Source organism: Rattus norvegicus, chromosome 4, assembly GCF_021556685.1.
Source record: "Rattus norvegicus strain SHRSP/BbbUtx chromosome 4, alternate assembly SHRSP_T2T, whole genome shotgun sequence".
Lineage (NCBI taxonomy): Eukaryota > Metazoa > Chordata > Mammalia > Rodentia > Muridae > Rattus > Rattus norvegicus.
Genome location: NC_141537.1, coordinates 34,673,872 through 34,693,362, shown reverse-complemented (window position 1 = coordinate 34,693,362; position 19,491 = coordinate 34,673,872). Strand labels below are relative to the sequence as shown.

The 19,491-nt window shown below is 41.6% G+C and overlaps 1 protein-coding gene across 12 annotated transcripts in view; it reads right to left on the bottom strand.

Annotated features, from left to right (window-relative positions):
* The window catches only part of Dync1i1 (dynein cytoplasmic 1 intermediate chain 1), a 313,021-nt gene that overhangs the window by 271,308 nt on the left and 22,222 nt on the right, over nucleotides 1-19,491 (bottom strand). For all 12 annotated transcript variants that reach the window (NM_019234.3, NM_001439344.1, NM_001439346.1 and 9 more), the window contains exon 2: nucleotides 7,588-7,704. In NM_019234.3, coding sequence (NP_062107.2) covers nucleotides 7,588-7,695 — 108 coding nt within the window. In that variant the 5' untranslated portion in view covers nucleotides 7,696-7,704. The remainder of the gene's footprint in view (nucleotides 1-7,587; nucleotides 7,705-19,491) is intronic.

Here is a 19,491-nt window from a genome sequence, read left to right as displayed (position 1 = left end):
ATCTAAATAGAGCTTGAGAGAGTCTTAGAAGAGTTCAGCCTTTTCACGACACTTTTCGTTCTTAAACGGTAATTCTGTCTCAGTCTGTGATGATGCTAAACGCACACTCTTTTCCAATTGTGATATTTAAATAACGGAAGCATATTGCAATGTCAATGCTCACAACGCGCAAAGACAGAGCTGAGAAAAAAGATGAGGATGAGGATCTCCAACCACGCTCACTTTTTATACAGTTAAAAGAAGGATGTGGGGTGGGGAGGTGAGAGAAAATAGGTGGGCTGCAGCTGCTGTTAAAATACAGGCTTAAAAATGTCCTAAAGAAAATAAAACCCACGTTAGTATTGCTACACGGAATAACATGGTATTTCAGAGATGAGCTTAGCCTCAAGTGAACTCTCCGTTTTACTGAGAGCAGCACAATTGTTCTGCTCACCACAAGGTGTTCATATGTGGGTCAGTTCCTGGGATATAATACTTAATAGAAATGTGTTCGATGAATGAATTAATTTCTTTCAACTACATTCCATTTAGGAACCTCTTTGTTCACAACACTCCTGTGAGAAGGAGATAGTTAGAAGTCTAGAAATTCATAGCTCACAAAGGCCATTTCTGTCAACAAAAATGTATTGAAGGGAGACAGTATCCATGGAAATGACGGCTACTAGTGAAGATTTCACAGAGTAAAATGACCTGCCTTATCTTTCCCTTTTAAATGAACTTGGGCATAGCAGACCAAACTTTCTGCCATAGGCATCCTCTGTGAAAAGGTACAGCTCTGGTTTGTGGTTTGAGATTTATTCTAATTTTAAATGATGTGCCTTCTAAGAAATATAACAGAGGCCAAATTATGTGCCAACATGGGCAACACACATTGTTTGAAAACAGTATCCCCAAACGATCACTTCCTCTGTACTATGTGTAGATTGAACTCATTATCTGGTTTGTCTTCCTTTACAAGATTAACTTTCTACATTAATTTATTTTGGTGTGTGGGCTGCAAAGTGGGAGTGGGCATGTGCCACGGCATGTGTGCAGAGGTCAGAGGAAAACTTTCAGGGGTCGATTCCTTCCTTGCACCAAGTGGAATCCTGGGCTCAAATTCAGGTCAACATGCTTGGTGGCAAGTGCCCACACCTGCCCAGCCATCTTACAAGCCCACACTTTCATTATTTATTTATTTGTGTGTATGTTTCTCTACCTCCTAGTCTCTATGTCTCTGTCTCTCTCTGTCTCTGTCTCTGTCTCTATCTCTGTCTCTGTCTGTCTCGCTCTCTCTCTCTCTCTCTCTCTCTGTGTGTGTGTGTGTGTGTGTGTGTGTGTGTGTGTGGTGTGCGTGGGTGATTGGACGAATGCCTCCATGTCACACAGCTTGACTGTAGAGGTCAGAATACAACTTTTAGAAGACAATCCTCTCCCTTTACCTTGTTGAGGCAGGGTGTCTCTTACAATTTCTAGACGCTGCGTGCTCCAGACTACCACAGCTAGGCTCCTAGGTGACTTCCAGAGATTGGCCTCGGATTTTCTGGTTTGAGGGTCAAATGCTTTTTTTTGCCTGGTCACCCTATCAGCTTTATTTATTTTTGTTTTTTTTTAATTGTTAAGAAACAAATCGACAAGCTAGAACATATTGAGAATGAGTGCTTCTCTAAGCTTACAAAAGGTTTAGGCAAGCTATCGATGCCCACAGCTGACCAGCTATGCAGTTAGAGAACCAGAGCTTCTCACAAACAACACGCCGGTTATCCCTCAGGGCATTAAACAAAGCAAAGTATAATCGCTTCAGAGACACAGAGGCTAGAGGGCTACTGATAAACCTTACAATTCTCTCAGCTGTCCACTACAGAGCCTGCCACGTTTTAAGGACTCACCCTGGGCTGATTTAGCATTACTAGTAATTAAAAACCCCAAAGTTGCCTTTACCTAGCAAACGATGCCTTGGTTTGTGAGACATAATCACAGCTGAGGTCCAGAGAGGGTAACCAAAGACAGAAAATTTGCCAGAAGAACGTCGTCAATCTCTTTTCAAAGACAGTTCCACATTCATTAGGGAACAGGTGGAGATAGGGTAGAAAGCCTCAATCTGTCCCTGTTTCTAGCAATTCAGCCTAAAATCAAGGTCAGAGTGAAAAACTTCAGGGTGGCCCCCATTAAGTTTGCCTCACTTCGCTGAAGCCCAATTTTCATGAAATTGGGCCTGTCTCTTAAATACAGGCCACTATATTTATTTTTAAATCAGATTTCAGCCAGAATACTGCAGCCAAGAAAGCAACTGGCATCCAAGGGTGCAGAAAGTGAGTTTTTCCTGTGCAATTTTCTCCACTGTTGGGGATAATCTACCCAGGTGGCCCAAATTCCCTTTTCTCCCCATCGTAGTAGACAGGAAGCCACCCAGGTTTGCACCAAAGGGCACTTCGTTCGCTTCTACTTTGGAATCTATATGTTTCATTTGAAAATATGGGCCTAAATAAACCTTATAAAAACATCAAACTTAAATTCTTAAGCCAATTTCTACCTCCTGTCCAACAAAACAAAAGTCAGAGCATTTTAGCTCAGGTGTGGCGGCAGACCATGCGAGCACTGCGTAACCTTTGAGGTCAGAGATTCCCACAGGAATCTGCAGGATGGAGCACATCATGGTTCTATAACGCCAACATCAGTGTCTTCAGTACCTGGGACAAACAGCTTTCAGGCCTGTTTGCCCTGTCAATGTTCTTTTGTTGGGCATATACTATATGGGAAAATACGTGTTAGATAAAAAAAAATGAAAATAAAAACCAGTATAGAGATCCCTACCCTTGTAGATTCCTGTCTTTAGAGGGGTCACAGTAGCTTTCCAAAGAGAGGGACATAAGAGATGAAAACAGAAAGGTGCGTATGTGTGTGTTCAATCACTGAGTAGGTGAAGGCCAATAGGAGAGAAATCGAGTAAACTTGCTGTCAAGAGAGTCTGGACCATAGAGGAATGTGCACCTACAGATGCACCTTCCCAAGCAGAAATGTGAAATACTCCGATATCTCGTAGAAAGTCATGCCATGAAATTTTGTTTTTGGGAAAAGATTATTTAAAACACTGTACACAACGTCTCTGGCCTATGAGTATAGAGTGTTTATGAAGCAAATGAATTTCATGTATAAACTTAGATTTCCCAACGCATTTCCAACGTGTGCACACACAGACATTTCCAAATCTGAAAAACAATAAGCCGATGCAGGAAATAGTTTTGGCCTCATGGATATCACCTACGGGACATTTAAACGGTAGGTTGCTTTGGCTGGAATGTGGTTTTAGAGAGAAAAGAAGTGGGGAAGAGAAGAGTTTTGCTGCACTTCTCCACACCATGGCGATCCTTGCAGCCTGTGGGAAGGGGATGATGACGCCAGGATCTGGGTCAGAACGAGGCGGCTGGAAACAGGCTCCTCCCTAGGCTGGAGACAGATGGCAGCCGTCTTTTGGACACGGAGCTTATTGTTTCGTTTGAAAAGAGATCAAAATAAATTAGTTACGCATTTCTTTCATATATAATATACTGTAACCTCTGAGCTGGAGGGATGGCTCAGCAGTTAAGAGTAGCAAGTTTTCAGAGGATCCGAGTTTGATTCCCAGGATCCACATCCAGCGGCTCACAAACACCTCTAACCCTGGTTCCAGGGGTGGAGAGGGGGGTTCTATATGACCGGTGTCTGTAAGAAGCTGCTCTCAAGGGTATACACACACACACACACACACACACACACACACACACACACACACACACACACACACACACACACACATTTTGAAAATAAACGAATCCTTAAAGATATTATAAGCTCTTGAGGGTTTTGGATTCTAAGATCCCATCCTGGACAAAGAATCGGTGCGCATCCATTTTATGGGCCCCTTCACTCCCTCACCACTGATCTAAGAAGCACAGTAAAAACAGTTCCTTACTGTGGCATCTAACCTAATTGGCGTCTTGATGGAATTTATAATCACCTAAGTGACCCCACAGGCCTGCCAGCGAGGGTGTGTCCAGAGAGAAAAGCCTGGGTCGAATGAGTGCAGGACTATCCCATGTTGGGTTGGTGTTCCAAGCTGAACAAAAAGAGAGAACACAGATGGGGTATCACCATTCATCTCTCTCTGCCTAAATATGTACATAGTGACGAGAGGCCTCACAATCTTGTCACCACAACTAAAGCAACATTTGCTACTATGTCTTTCTCACCTAGAAAGACTTTCTTTATCCCCCTTTTAAAAATGTGTCAATATTTTATTTTGCTTATTTTTAATAAGTCAATTTATTTGTTTATATTTCAAACGATATCCCCTTCCAAGTTACCCCTCCACAAACCCCCAGTCCATCCCCTCTCTCCCCCTTCCCCTGCTTCTATGAGGGTGCTCCTCCACCTACTCCTGCCTCACCCCTATAGCATCCCCCTATGCTGGGGCACTGAGCCTCCACCGGACCAAGGGCCTTCCCCTCCACTGATGTCAGATAAGGCCCTTTTCTGCTACATATGTATCTGGAGCAATGGCTCCCTCCAAGTATACTCTTTGGTTGGGGGTTTAGTCCCTGGGAGCACGACGTAGTCCAGTTAGTCGATATTGTTGTTCTTCCTATGGGGCTGCAATCCTCTTCACCTCCTTCAGTCCTTCCCTTAGCCCTTCCACTGAGGTCTCTAGACTCAGTCTGATGATTGGCTCTGAGTATCTGAATCTGTGTTGGTTGGGTGCTGGTGGAACCTCTCAGGGAACACCCATTCCTGTCAGGAAGAGCTTCTTGGCATCAACAATAGTGTAGCGGTTGGGTGTCTGCAAGTGGAATGGATCCCTAAGTGAGGCAGTCTCTGGCTTTATCCCTTAAACCAAACCAAGCAATCCTTTCTTCCTTAAGTGGCCTTTGTCAGGTACTTGGTCACAATAATGAGAAGGGTTCTTAGGAGTCACTGACCCATTTCTCTCTACTAGCTTTTGGAATCTATACAGAACTCTGTCAAGAAGACAAGTTCCCAGAGGCCCACACTAAAGGCCATTCTGTAAAGGACAGAACCAAGTTTCCGAGCCATATACAATGCAAAAAGCCCCTGTATGTAAGCAGGTTTAATACCCTCTGTCTGATGACACTGGGAGCACAAAACAAACGGAGCCAGACTGTCTGCAAAGGATATTTAAACCGGGACTGGCGGGAGGGCTCCATGGCGATAGTTGTTTTAATGAGATGTCACCCATACTGTCAGGCTTGAACACTTGCTCTTGAATTGTTGACACTCTTAAGGGAGGCATAAGGTTATGGTCTTGCTGGAGGAAGTGCGAGACTGAAGGCGGGCTTCAAGGTTTCAAAAGCCTCCACCAACCCAAGTTCATATTCTCTGTTTCCTGCTTGAGATATGAGCCTGTGAGCTATCACCTTTTCCTGTTGCCTTGTTCCCTCCCCACCTGCCATGATGGTGATGGAGTCTTAGCTCTCTGGAAAGGTAAGCCCCAAATAAACCCTTCTATGAGTAGCCGGATTATCTTAAGTTCAGTAGTTCAATCATTAGGACCCACGTGGTAGAAGGAGTGAAGGAGCTCTGTACATTCAGTGTTGCACACATAAGCCCCGATCTATTCACTCACCAAATAAACAAATAGGTGTTTTTAAAAAAAGAGAGATGTTTAAATGAAATGGAGGAAAGAGCTTCCTGAGGGATGAGAGATTGTGCAGAGAGGATATTTAAAGCCAAGGCGCACCTTAAATACAACATCACCAGGGCAATCCAAAATTGAGCTCTAATTTGAACCTTCTGGATGGAACTGAAGGTCAGAGTGAAGGACTCTGAATTACCCTGTGGCTTTGAGCTACACTGTGAGTTAAGGGAGGAGGAGAGTAAGACCTTCCGTAGCTCGGCTTCTAGAGGCATAGGGAGGCCAGAAGCACTACCTGCCTTCTAGAATCCAGAGGCAATCTTTGCTGTGCAGAGGGTGAGACCTTTATTTTAAAAAAACTGCTTGGTGTACCAATAACAGCAATAACAACAACAATAAATGTTAATGTATATTAATAAATATTAATATAAATAAATAGATGGATAAATAAAAGAAAGCTAACTTTGTCCTGCTCGTTGGCCCATGATTCTTCCAAAACGTATAAAGTGAGAAGGCTGGAACAGACAGCTTAATTTGGAACCAGATTTCTTATATCACATCATACTTCATAGTAATTCCATGAAATTCAATTTGGATGTTAGAATGTCAGTTTAAAAGGAAACCCATTATTAGCAAGGAATAGCAGGTGCTTTAAAGATACAGTAACTGTTGACATTTGAGAGAAGGGAAACATAATTACCTAATGCTTTTTTGGGCTTCCCATACAAATGAATAGCCGTCCATGTCAGTTCTCACCTCTATTTCACCCACAACCTGCATACATAGCAGCAAAGATCTTGCCGGGAAAACCATTATGCAGAAGATCAAGGACAAACACACTATCACATCAATCAAAGTGTAGGGCTCAGAGAGGTGGGAGAAGGCAGAGGGCTAAACGGTGACTGCAATTACGTCTTTCTTTGTTGGAAAATAATAAACGTTGTAAATCGCCTTTTACTCTCTTAAACTTGCAGCATGAAGCAGCATCTATTTAGGGCAGGAGGCACAGAAGTACACTTATTTTTTTCTGGAAAAAGATTTCTGTGTGGGGAGAAGTTCCGGTTTCTCTTAATGCAGGGTCATCACTCTGTACAAAGATTTCTTTCTAGAAGACTATTGACAAATATCTTTGCCATGTGGTTTCTGCTTATCAAGTGTACCATTCCTAATCTGTCACAACAAATGGGAGAAGAAAAGAGTAAATCACTTCTTGGATTGAAATGGCAGAAAAAGGTATATGACAGACAGGCTTTGAATTTGGGGTGGAGAGACTTTAGCCCCTGAGTTTACCAGGAGAAAAGGTGTCCCGCCTCTGGGTCCTTGCTGTTTGGTGACATGAAGAAGGGCCACAGCAGGTCTCTAAAACCCCCTAATACCATAACACCCAACACTATCCATCCACCTTCCTTCTTTAACCACTTACCTGGGCCAAGGATTTTTATTGACCAGGAGAAATGCACCCTGTATAGGAATAAACTGAAATCCACTGGTGCTGATTTCTGTTATGTCCTCTAAAATAATTGTCCTGTTTTTTTCTTGCAAAAATAAGTACACAGAAAGAAGCACATAGAAAGATTTCTTTCCCTTAAAACTAACACAAGTATAAACTATATTCTAGGTCCCAGGCAGCGGGAGAGAAGGACATTCTAATCTTGGAAGTTCTGTAAAGTAAGCCAATCATTGTTCCCAGTTTAAGGCTAGGAGAGCAAATCCCAGAACGATTAAAGAATGGCCATCAGCAAAGGGATCACAGACAGCTTCCAGAGTTCTGTTTAAATCTAGAGTGAACCTGGGCTTGGGGACATTTGAGCCATGCACTAGTCACTACTTAGGTAATGCTTGACAAAGTGTGCAGATATGCTCACACATTTTTATTCAAATTTCATGAGAATTCTAAAGGGGGTCCTGTTTGTCTATGTAACTTGTTCCTCAGACCCCAGTGATCCTTTTGCCCCACAGCAACCCAGTTCCAGCCTCACCTCTTTCTTTTTCCTCTCCTCTTCCTTCCGTTTCTTCTCCTCTCTTATCTGCGCTAAGCGCTGCTTTTTGCGCTCCAGCTCAGCTTTTAGGTCGCTCTTGTCAGACATATTTGCTTCCTTGGAGAAAAGGAGAGAGAGAAAGTGAGAGAGTATTTAAGTAATTTTATTTGTATCATCGTTACGAAATCACTCAAAAGCAAATGCAGCTTCCAAATGTGACTTTCGGGCAATAATAGGTTTTCGTTAGTCTGTGTAGAAGAATCAGAAAAAAGAATTTAGGTTTGCTCTAGCATGGTGTGATTCTTTGCCTATTATGTATCCATAAGTGACTAAAGAAATTCGATGTTGTCATCTGAGTTGAAAAAGAATATCAACTAACTTCCAGGGAAGCAACATTTTTTTTTTTGTACAACTTTCTTCACAGATAAACAAAAGGAGAGAAGGAGAAAAAGAAGCCTCATGATGACTTGAAGTTTAGATGCTAATGGAGCAATTCATCTCCACAATGCACAAAGAAAATAGGCTGTCAGGAACCCCAGAGTGTGCCCTGCTCAGATTTCTATGGACTGGATAAACAATCCTCCGCGGAGCTTAGGGAAATTTCATTTTGCCGAACATTACATGCCTCTCGGAAGACAGCTGCTGAAGACCCAACATACTAATCTTTTTCTTTCTCTAAACTCCTCCCAATCTGTCACACTTAATTTCATCTCCCAGATAACACTATTTCTATCAACTTTCATTTGCATACTGAGTGCAATATTCTTATTTTAGCACACTGACCTCACTCAAAGTAAAGGGAGCTGATGGACACAAGAAATGGGAGATAACCCTGTGTTGAATTCTGAGACGATTCATCCAAATAAAGTTTAATTTTATTTATCACTTAAAAAACACACTTATTTTTTGTGTGTGCTTATTTTGCCTGTCTATTAACATATGTAGCACATGTGTTCATTGAACCTGCAGAGGTCAAAAGAGGATATTGGGTTCTTTGGAACTAGAGTTTCAGGTAGTTGTGAACCATGTGTGTGCTGGGACTTGAACTTGGGTCTTCTGTGATAACAGCAAATATTCTCACTGCCAAGCCATCTCTCCAGGCCTGAGGTGTAACCTTAATGTTACAATGGCAGTGTTTATGACCATGGGGCTGGAACATTTTCCAATACAAGGAATTTGGAGAAGACCAGTGACCAATGCTCATAAACGCTTCCATTGTGGAAACACATAAGGAGGAAACCCATGGAAATGAAGGCTGTCCAACCACTGCATGGTAGACACTTTCATGTACTATGAGCCACTTTCCACATCCAAGCCCTGAAGTTTAACCTCAAGGAAATGCCCACCAAAATAAACAAATACATAGCAAAGATCTGGGAGAATCAGACTTGGGTAAGCCCAGTGGAGTTAGTAGAACTTGCATTGGATACCCTAGAGTATCAGGAACTCACAAATGAAGAGAGTATTAGGATGTGCAAAGATGGAGATGCAGAAGAAGGAGAAGCCTGGAGGGTGTGTCCAGGAGACGTGAGGAATCCAGACAAACAACAATAAACTTCAGTTGAAGTGTGTGTGTGAGCAGAAAGGCGAAGCCTGAGAGATCAGAAAAAAAAAATAAAAAAGACTTCTATTTGATAGAAGTGGGAGATGACCAATCACAGCACCTTTCTGAAAGGGAAGGGGAGAGAATAAAAATGGAAGTTGCTCAACCCTGTACTTGTCCCTGCATGTGTGACAGTAGGAGCAGACACTAGAAATTAGGCTAGCTGCCAGGAGACTGCTGCCAGCATCCCTCTGATTCTCCTGCACCTGCACTGGGAAGGAAGTGCAATTAGGGTCAGCAGTTGAGATTGTGTCTTGCATGGCCAGAGGATGGAGTCCTTCAAGGCGGACTGAGGGGTATGGAAGGAAAAGAGAAATATTCTACAACAATTTAGCTTCAAGAGAGCCAAGGGGACGACACAAAGAACGGAAGGAGAAGACCAAAAGGGAAAAGGCAAACAGAAAAGTTTAATCTGTATGCAACAACCAGCAACCTTTGAGCACAGGGACATTTGGGTGTCAATGGACAGAAAACATAGCCACACAGCTGATTCATCAAAATATCAAAAGGGAGCCCAGGGGCTGAAGCTCTGGAATGAAGCTTGAAGCCCTTCATCTGCACAGGACTTAAAAATCTGAGCTCCAAATCCATAGGCACATAGATATCCTGAGGAGGAGAGCAGAGCGGAAGTACATGCTCAAGGCAGGCTCTTTGCACTAGCTCTACCTGATAGTTGATGTGGTGAACCATGGATCAAAACAGTTACATGGTTTGATCTTTTTTCCTTTCTTTGTTTGAGAAATGACAGGATTTACAAACATTTATCACTAAAGTACTGGTGGCCAACACTATTCAGCACAAGATGTGAGACGTCTGGCAGGTGGAACATGATGGTGTTACTTACAAAAGCTTTCTGCTTTTAGCCAGTGGATCTATTGGAATCGATGCAGCTGGAATTTCTCTGTGGTTAAACTATTGCATAAATATGAAAATCACTGTTTGAACAATAGCCCTTGTGATGCTTGGCCCAGGGAGTGGCACTCTTAGGAGGTGTGGCTTTGTTGGAGTAGGTATGTCCCTGTGGGTGTGAGCTTAAGACCCTCACCCTAGCTGCCTGGAAGGCAGTATTCTGCTAACAGCCTTTAGATGAAAATGCAGAACTCTCAGCTCCTCCTGCACCGTGCCTGCCTGGATGCTGCCATGCTTTCCACCTTGATGATAATGGACTGAACCTCTGAACCTGTAAGCCAGCCCCAATTAAATGTTGTCCTTTGTAAGACTTGCTTGGGTCATGGTGTCTGTTTATAGCAGAATAACCCTAACTAAGACAGCCATTTTCTCCTAAGCGGAAATCAGACTGGAGAAACTTCTAGAGCATTCAGTTTTCCCCTTTCTCCACCTCTCCCCAACTATTTCTTATGGTCTTCCCGTTCAAAATCACCCAGCCCTACTTTAGCTACTCATTACCATCATCTGGAACAAATCATATTCCCAAAACATCCTAAATTGGTTGTGATATTTTTTCTATTAGTTTTCTTCTTTAACAATTTCCTGTATACATACAATGCATGCACACACCACACACACACACACACACACACACACACACACACACACACACACACACACCATTCTGATTACTCTCATCCACCATCTTCTCTTATTTCTCTCCCACCCTATGTCAGCAATTCTCCTCCTGACTAATCTCTCACCTCCAAGCCTTTTGGCTTTGTTTTATGACCCACTGATTTTAACAGGGGTCATCTGTGTGACCAAGAGTTGGCCATTATTCACTGGTATCTGATGGGGCTCACCAGTACGCACACAGCTTGAAGAGATTGACTGTCCCTCTTTCGGAATCCATGAGTAACCAACAGTTCAATGTGGAGGGATAGGACACCCCATGAGCTCATTCCCAATCATAGACAGGCCACCACAGATACAAAGCTCAACCAAGGAAGAATTAGATTGTCTTCTGAGCAAGGTACAAGGACAAGGAAGTTGCCCAGAGTAGGCAGGCAGACAGGTATGTCTGACAGTGCTAATTACTAATGATAGTATTCTAAGCCATAGAACTAAGACTATTAAGACACCCCAGAAAGCACCGAAGAGACTAAAACAGGAAGTGAATTAAGGAGATGAAAGCTCATCTTTTTAAGTGTAGTGGAGCCACATCGCGGAAGGACTCAACTCTAAAGGGCCTGACTGTGTATCGATTTTTGGATCCATTCCAAACTAGATACTTAGCATCAACCCCCAGGGGAATAAGAAACCTCAGTAGAGTGCCTCATAAAGGGTTTAGGAAATGAATGGGCTTTCACACATAGGGCTGTGCCTTCCTTACACAGTGGCTTAAAGGCAGTGTCAGCATTGACCTCCACAGGATTTCTTTTTTTTATTTTTTTTTAAATTTAGAGAATACTTTATTAGTTTTTGTAATCAAACCCACGTAGATAAGACCTTACATATTTAATACAGTGTGTTACCCCTGTACAAATGGAAAAAACTTAAGTTCAACATTTCTAGACCAATATGGCTGTTAATTTCTGTACAGTGCCAACTCAACACAGTAAACGGGGATACTTTTTTCCAAAGTTGACAGCACAGCTAAAGTTTCAAAAAATTCAAATTATATATCTGTATATATATATATATATATATTTATATAAAAAGACCAATAATAGCAGTGTGTTATGCATCAACAGCAGCAGGTTCTGCAGTCATCTGAACAAAACTGTAGAGACATCCAGCACACTCCATTAAAAAAAAAAAGTAAAAAAATAAACCGAGAAAACAGCACAGTTCTGTTACTCTTGTGGTACCTGGCACCATTTTTTTTTTAAATTAGCTTCTCAATCATCATCTGGAAAGAAAACATTCTGAGCAACATCATTAAAAACAGCTCTGATAAAGCATGGTCACTACTACGTATCATAAAGCAGGTACAAGCTATTTTACATCCACAGAGGTATGATACAGTACTGCCCTACATCTATAATACTAGAGGATACAATTTAAAAGGCATTATTTGAGACTTGATTCTACTTTTCCAGCAGAGGGCCCAAAGGATGGTGTGACACAGCTTTGTAAAGAAACATACTCTAGACAGGATTTCCTTTCGCTAGTGGCACAGTTCTAAGGATTCATTCTCTCCATGAATGTCAGCTAAAATCGTTATTAAAAAATGAAATATCCCTAAAACAAAACCATATAACCACCGGATTCACATGAAGATGACCTAGTGGAGACAAGCTGGACCTCACCTTACCAACAAGCTATCAAATCTGTTATGTTTAAACAGTGAGACCTCCAAGGAAGGAGATGCCAAGTAGTGCTTCAAAGCTTCGGACCACAATCAAACACAGCATCCTTTTCAACAGAAGCAGAAGCTCATCTGAATATGCTCAAGGATGCTGACATCAACATTTAATCATCTCCTCACTCATCCAGGAAGAAGGGGAGATCAGTTACTACTGTACTTTATTGTGTTCAACCAAATCACCATGTTACAAAAATAGCAAGCTGCCATAATAAAAAATAAGGCTCCTCTATCCAGCACCAGATAGCATCATTTTACTTTCAAGCCTAGAAATTGCACACTTGTATATAAACCAACCGAAGATGAGGATTGAGAGTTCATCTTGGTGGATTTTTCCTTTGATGAATATAAGTGTCCTTCCTTATCTTTTTTGATGACTTTTAATTGAAAATTGATTTTATTTGATATTAGAATGGCTACTCCAGCTTGCTTCTTCTGACCATTTGCTTGGAAAGTTGTTTTCCAGCCTTTCACTCTGAGGTAGTGTCTGTTTTTGTCTCTGAGGTGTGTTTCCTGTAGGCAGCAGAATGCAGGGTCCTCATTGCGTATCCAGTTTGTTAATCTATGTCTTTTTATTGGGGAGTTGAGGCCATTGATGTTGAGAGATATTAAGGAATAGTGATTATTGCTTCCTGTTATATTCATATTTGGATGTGAGGTTATGTTTGTGTGCTTTTCTTCTCTTTGTTTTGTTGCCAAGATGATTAGTTTCTTGCTTCTTCTAGGGTATAGCTTGCCTCCTTATGTTGGGCTTTACCCTTTATTATCCTTTATAGTGCTGGATTTGTAGAAAGATATTGTGTAAATTTGGTTTTGTCATGGAATATCTTGGTTTCTCCATCTATGTTAATTGAGAGTTTTGCAGGATACAGTAACCTGGGCTGGCATTTGTGTTCTCTTAGGGTCTGTATGACATCTGTCCAGGATCTTCTGGCCTTCATAGTTTCTGGCAAAAAGTCTGGTGTGATTCTGATAGGTCTGCCTTTATATGTTACTTGACCTTTTTCCCTTACTGCTTTTAATATTCTTTCTTTATTTTGTGCGTTTGGTGTTTTGACAATTATGTGACGGGAGGTGTTTCTTTTCTGGTCCAATCTATTTGGAGTTCTGTAGGCTTCTTGTATGCCTATGGGTATCTCTTTTTTTAGGTTAGGGAAGTTTTCTTCTATGATTTTGTTGAAGATATTTACTGGTCCTTTGAGCTGGGAGTCTTCACTCTCTTCTATACCTATTATCCTTAGGTTTGATCTTCTCATTGAGTCCTGGATTTCTTCTCCACAGGATTTCTAAGGGACCTTCTTAGCCCCACCCTCTCTCTGTATCTCCCTGAACATCAAATAGAGCCTCTGAGGGTAGACTGGAACACAAAACCTGAGGTATGTGAGTTAAAGAGCCTCATGGTGATTCTGACACTCTTAGTCCAGAAAATATGAGTCGTAATCACCCATGCTAACTAATGCTCACTTCACACACTTGAAAAGCTTGTCTTTTCCACTTATGGATGGCAAAAGGTTGAGAAGACAGATCATACACATCTCTGAGAACAGGCTTTTCCCTGTCTAATCATAGCATATCCTCTCACCCATTATCCAATTCACGGCTTGCCTCCACTGGGCTTACGGCCAACTGCAGCTGAATTTTACTCACTTCCATCTATTCTAAGGTCCGTTGATGCACCCCACCCCCATGCCTGCTCTGCTTTCTGTAGCCAAGTTCCATGCTCTCACCTCCTTTCACCCCAGTGTCTCTTGCTCTATACTCCTTTCTTTTGTGTCTTTTGTCAAATGCACTCTTCCAACAATTCCTCAGTCTCCCACATCTGGTCTCCCAATGCCAAACCTTCCCACCAGTTTCAATATAATGGAGCACAAGCCCACCTTGCCTTCTCTGTTTCTTCCCCTACCTAAAGACACTGACTCCAAAACAGTTTAAAATTCAAATCACCTGCTCCATGTGGTCTGGACTTCAAACACCAATCACCAGCCAGTCCGATGGTTTAGAGATTCAAACTGCCATGGTTTGGACCTCAATTAATACACCAATGTGAGCAAAGATCTCATAAAAGTGCCTAACAGACATTAAAAACCCACAGGAGTCTGTTTCTTTTCTGCCAACACTCCTTCACCTCCACTTTGGTCCTGGATAGTTTATGTCAACTTGACACAAGCTAAAGTCATTTGAGAGGAGGGAACCTCGATTAAGACAATGTTTCCCCAAGATCAGGCAGTAGGCAAACTTGCATGAAAAATTTTTTAAAATTAGTTAGTGATGGGGGAGAGCCCAGCACATATGGTGGGTGGTGCCATCCCTGGGCTAGTGGTCCTGGGTCCTGTAAGAAAGCAGGCTGAGCAAATCATGATGAGCAAGCCAGTAAGCAGCACCCCTCCATGGCCTCTGCATCAGCTCCTGCCTCCAGGTTCCTGCCCTGACTTCCTTTGCTGATGAACAGTTCTGTGGGGAAGTGTAAGACAAATAGACCCTGTCCTTCCCAGTTACTTTAGCCATGGTGTTTCATCACTGTGACAGTCCCTCAAGCTAAGACATCCACCTCTCTTTATTTCTGTTTTTCCCCATTATTAGGAGAATTAATTTTCATGGGAATCCTAGCTCACATCCCTAGTTCCACTCTACCTCAGAATTGAGAGGTTCCAACAATCACTTAGAGTGCGCTGCCAGAAGAATAGGTAGGTGTACATCTTAGAGGCATAGCATGTTGCTGATTTAATATTAGAAGCCCAAGAGCCAGGACAGTCAATTCATGTGCTTGAAAGTCTAAGCCAATTAGGGAGAGGAGGCCAGGACAGAAAGACCTCCACCAACAAGAATTTACAAACGAAGGAAAAGCAAAAGAGTTGGTGAGAAGTGTGACACCAAGGAAAGTCTATTTTAAAAGTCATGATTAAATGCATGACTTAATCAATTCTTCTGTGAACACAGGAATCATGGAACAGTGAGAGCAGACATCCTACTTCGTACCACTCATTTGCCCCCAAGGAGTGTGGTCAACAGAAGACAGAATGAGAGTAGAGGGAAAGAGGAAACGAGAAAGTGAAAGGAAAAGATAAAGCCCAATGGAGGAAGGAAAGCACAGTCAAGTCATGACTCCAGGAGCTCCCCTGCCATCACCTGCACCGTTCTTATATCCATCCATACCCTCGGGGAAATGCAAACCTTCAGCATTCAGGAATATGACCCAACACCTTTCCGTTCACATTTGTTCATGTCCTTATGGTTCATTCCCACTTAGAACCAAGAGTCTGCAGGAGAAGCCACAGGATTAGCTCAGTTTACACAGCTGCCCAGTAATAGCTCCTGCCAAGGCTGAGTTTCTGAACAATACAGGGTCTCTATTTCCTTTGGCTGTCTAGGTTGGCAGCAGCTGGAGATTCCATTTCTAATGCTGGCATACACCAATGTATTTTTAAGCTTAAGGCTGGAATTCTATAAGGTTTAAGTCACGCCTAGCTGTTGCCAGATGCATTGAAAAAAAATGTTCAGTGGTAAGTTCTCGTTTCCTGCCTGAGAACAGTTGTTCTTCTCAGCTCCTCCCTATCAGATATTGGACTTTCCATCTGCCACCAGGTATGTGTAAGAAATCTGATAATTGACAGGCTTATTGCACCTTTCTGGCATGAAGTACAGCTTAGTCTACTCAGTTGGGAAACCAAGCGATGATACCCACCACAAACATGAATTCATTTCCACAGCCACATCTCACAATAAAATAAAACAAAACAAGCAGATATCTCAGAAAGAAATGGGCTTAAGAAGATTTACAAAGGATGTTTAGTATTTTTGGAGTGGTTGTAGCACTGAACAAGGATCGCAGAGCCTTGCACGTGAGAGACACATACACTACCATGGAGCTAAATCCCCAGCGTGCTTTCTGCAACCAAGTGTGTGTATGCAGACGTGTATTTGGAGGCCAGAGGATAATTTCTATGGTCATTCCTGAAGTGCTACCCACCTTTTTTCAGACCCTGGGTCTAAATACCAGCCTGGAATTCATCAAGTATGCTAGGCAGGCAAGCCAGGGAGCCGCAGGGATCTTTCTGTCTCTACCACATGAGCTCTGGGATTACAAACACATGCCAGTATGTCCAGCCTTTAGTTGGTTATGGCATTTTTCAGTGCAGATTTGGGAAATTGATCTCAAGTCCCCAAGGCAAGTTCTTTATCACCCAACCTACCTTTCTACCTTGTTTCCTAGATTTCTACACCCAACCAGTAGACTGAAAATACTAAAGGTATTTATTTCATGATAGGACAGTATCCATAACTAATGATACTGTACAAGAGAAGTTCTCAAACATTTTATTCAATGTACCTGCTTATACCCTCCTTATGAAATGGCCTTATGAAATACCAAGTACCTTAACCGTTTTTGTTTATTTGTGGTCATATCTACTAACATGAACTATGTTAACTATGAAAGCTAATAAAATGTAATTATGCTTAATAATTAATTTTAGAACAACAAATACAGCCTTTTAATTTTAAAAGTATTGTCCTCAAAGACAAAAAAATATTAAAAAGACTGCAACATTTTTACATTTTCACGTATCTTTTAAATGTCTAAATAGAAAGCAGGTGGATTCTCCCAGCTGCTTCTGTGCAGTCTGCTGTGACCTGGTATTTTAGTTGAAGTATATGAAGAATAGTTGGCCGCCTATAGATATATAGTCTGAGGAAGAAGGCCTCACGTAGCCTCTTCAGGTAATTGTGGGCTTTCTTTGATTTTAGACCAAAAGTCAACTCCTAGCACGGTTCCTTGAAGGTTCACTGCAATGTGTATATAAATCACATTAGCCAATGTACATTGTGTGTGCTGAACGTTTTTAACCTTCAAGTTCACAGATCTATCTTGCACTTTGAATGAACCTTTTAGCCATGTGTGATTTTCTAATGTCATATAATTGTTTGGGGAAAAATCAATAGAGAATATTGAATTTTGCAAACTCTCTCAATTGGTGACATACTTCATTATGTAGTATCCAAGAATCCAAGCTGAAGATTGTAACTACCAATGTATTGTAGAACTCTCAAGCTCACAGTGTGGCAGGTCAAAGCTCCCCTCAATACTTCTATCATACTATATCACTTCCTCATGGTAGGACATGTGAATTGCAATGAAAGTCTTTGCCCGTGAAATTTGCAAACACATTTTATCATTAGCAAGACATTATAGACAGCTGCACTCTCCAAGAGACAAGCTTAGGAATGGACTTTATAGAAAACTTTCTCCCCAACTCAGAGCCTTGCATATACCACGTGTCTGTATCCCTTTGCCAGGCAAGAGCTTTACCACTGAGCTCCCTCCACATCCCTGAAAGGATGTCTTGGCCCTTTCCTGAGGTAACCAAGTGAGAAAAACAATTCATATTTAGTTCTATGAGAACTTTTCCTCCAGAGCCCCATTTTCTCTAACTACTGTTCTATGTACTATATTCAGATCTCAAAATTTTCCAATATTTCTAAATCATTTTGATTTATTGAAGTCTTGAATCTCCAAATTCATAGTCTGTCAGTTGCTGTTTCAAGGCAAAAAAAAAGTATTTATGGGAGGGAAAAGGCAATATTTCGAGTTCACATTTTGAACTAGCACAACAAGGAGTTTTCTTATGACAACCACTAACTGTTGGTAAGCTACAGTAAAGGTTTGCATTTTCTTTGCCACACAATAGTATTTACTCCAAAGAAGGCACGTTCAGGAATTCTCCTATTTGTTGTGCTCATGAAGAACAGCCTTAAGCACAGTTGGGTTTCTTTTCAAGCTGTGATTACACAGCAATTGAGTTTGCTGCCATCACTAGTGATGTGGTACCCCTGCCTGAAGTCACACTTAGACACCAACAATTAAATTCAAGATTTCTTTTATCCTCCCTGTAAATATCATTACAATAAAATGATGGTGTTATAGTGTTATTATGAAAATAGCTGGTTGGGGATTTGGCTCAGTGGCAGAGCGCTTGCCTAGGAAGCGCAAGGCCCTGGGTTCGGTCCCCAGCTCCGAAAAAAAGAACCAAAAAAAAAAAAAAGAAAGAAAGAAAATAGCTTTGACACTTACGATATCAAGTATGTGTTGGAGCCTGATAAGATCTCCAAGCTGTACTCTTACTCGACCTGCTCCCCTTAACATGGAGTTGATTCTAAAGCTTGCAGTGGCATGCACTTAATAAAATGTCACCACATAAGATATAACCCAAAGGAACAAGCTTGAACTTTTACTTTATAAGAAACAAGTAAGCGAAAGACACAGTAGACAATCACAAAGCGCAGAAATGAGATTGGGTACAGGAATTTAGGCACAGGAACTCTACAATGAAAACAATTTGGAAGTACCTGGAAGATTTAGGACCTTAGATACATAGAGTGATGAATAATAGAAAGTGAACATGAGGCCTTGAGAAAAACTTCCTGTAGAACTGCGTGTGAGAGATATCTTACTTGCTACCAAGGCATGAGGTAAGGAATACAAACCAGGAAGCCCTTTCAGGGGTTGGGGGTGTAACTCCATGGTAGAGCTCTTATCTATTTGAACAGGTCCTGGGATCCCCTCCAAATACCTAAACAAAGACTTTTCTGTGGCCCCATTCCCTTTCTTCCCTCAGCACATACACACACACTTTAAGCCAAAGGAAAGACTTCTTAAAAGACTTTTGGAGTGGACACTATTTGTCTTCTTTCAGTTCAATACTTCTATCACACTATATCACCTCCTCATGGTAGGACATGTGAATTGCAATGAAAGCCTTTGCCTGTGAAATTTGCAAGCACGTCACCAAACCAATATTGAGTGGTCTTCAGGACTTCATGAGTTTTATCTACCTAGAAAGAATCTATTTTCTTCAACAGACAACTATTTTAACTCTACATAGACACAGAGTTTTGAACATCCATATTGTGTCTACATATCTTTCAATTGTATTCATATAACTTCTTATCTAGGAAATGAAGCAATATTTTCAAAGCCTTTTCTTTGTTCATGAAGCATTTCTGAGGTATGTTTATGACTGTCATATCTGTAGACTATCACTAGTCC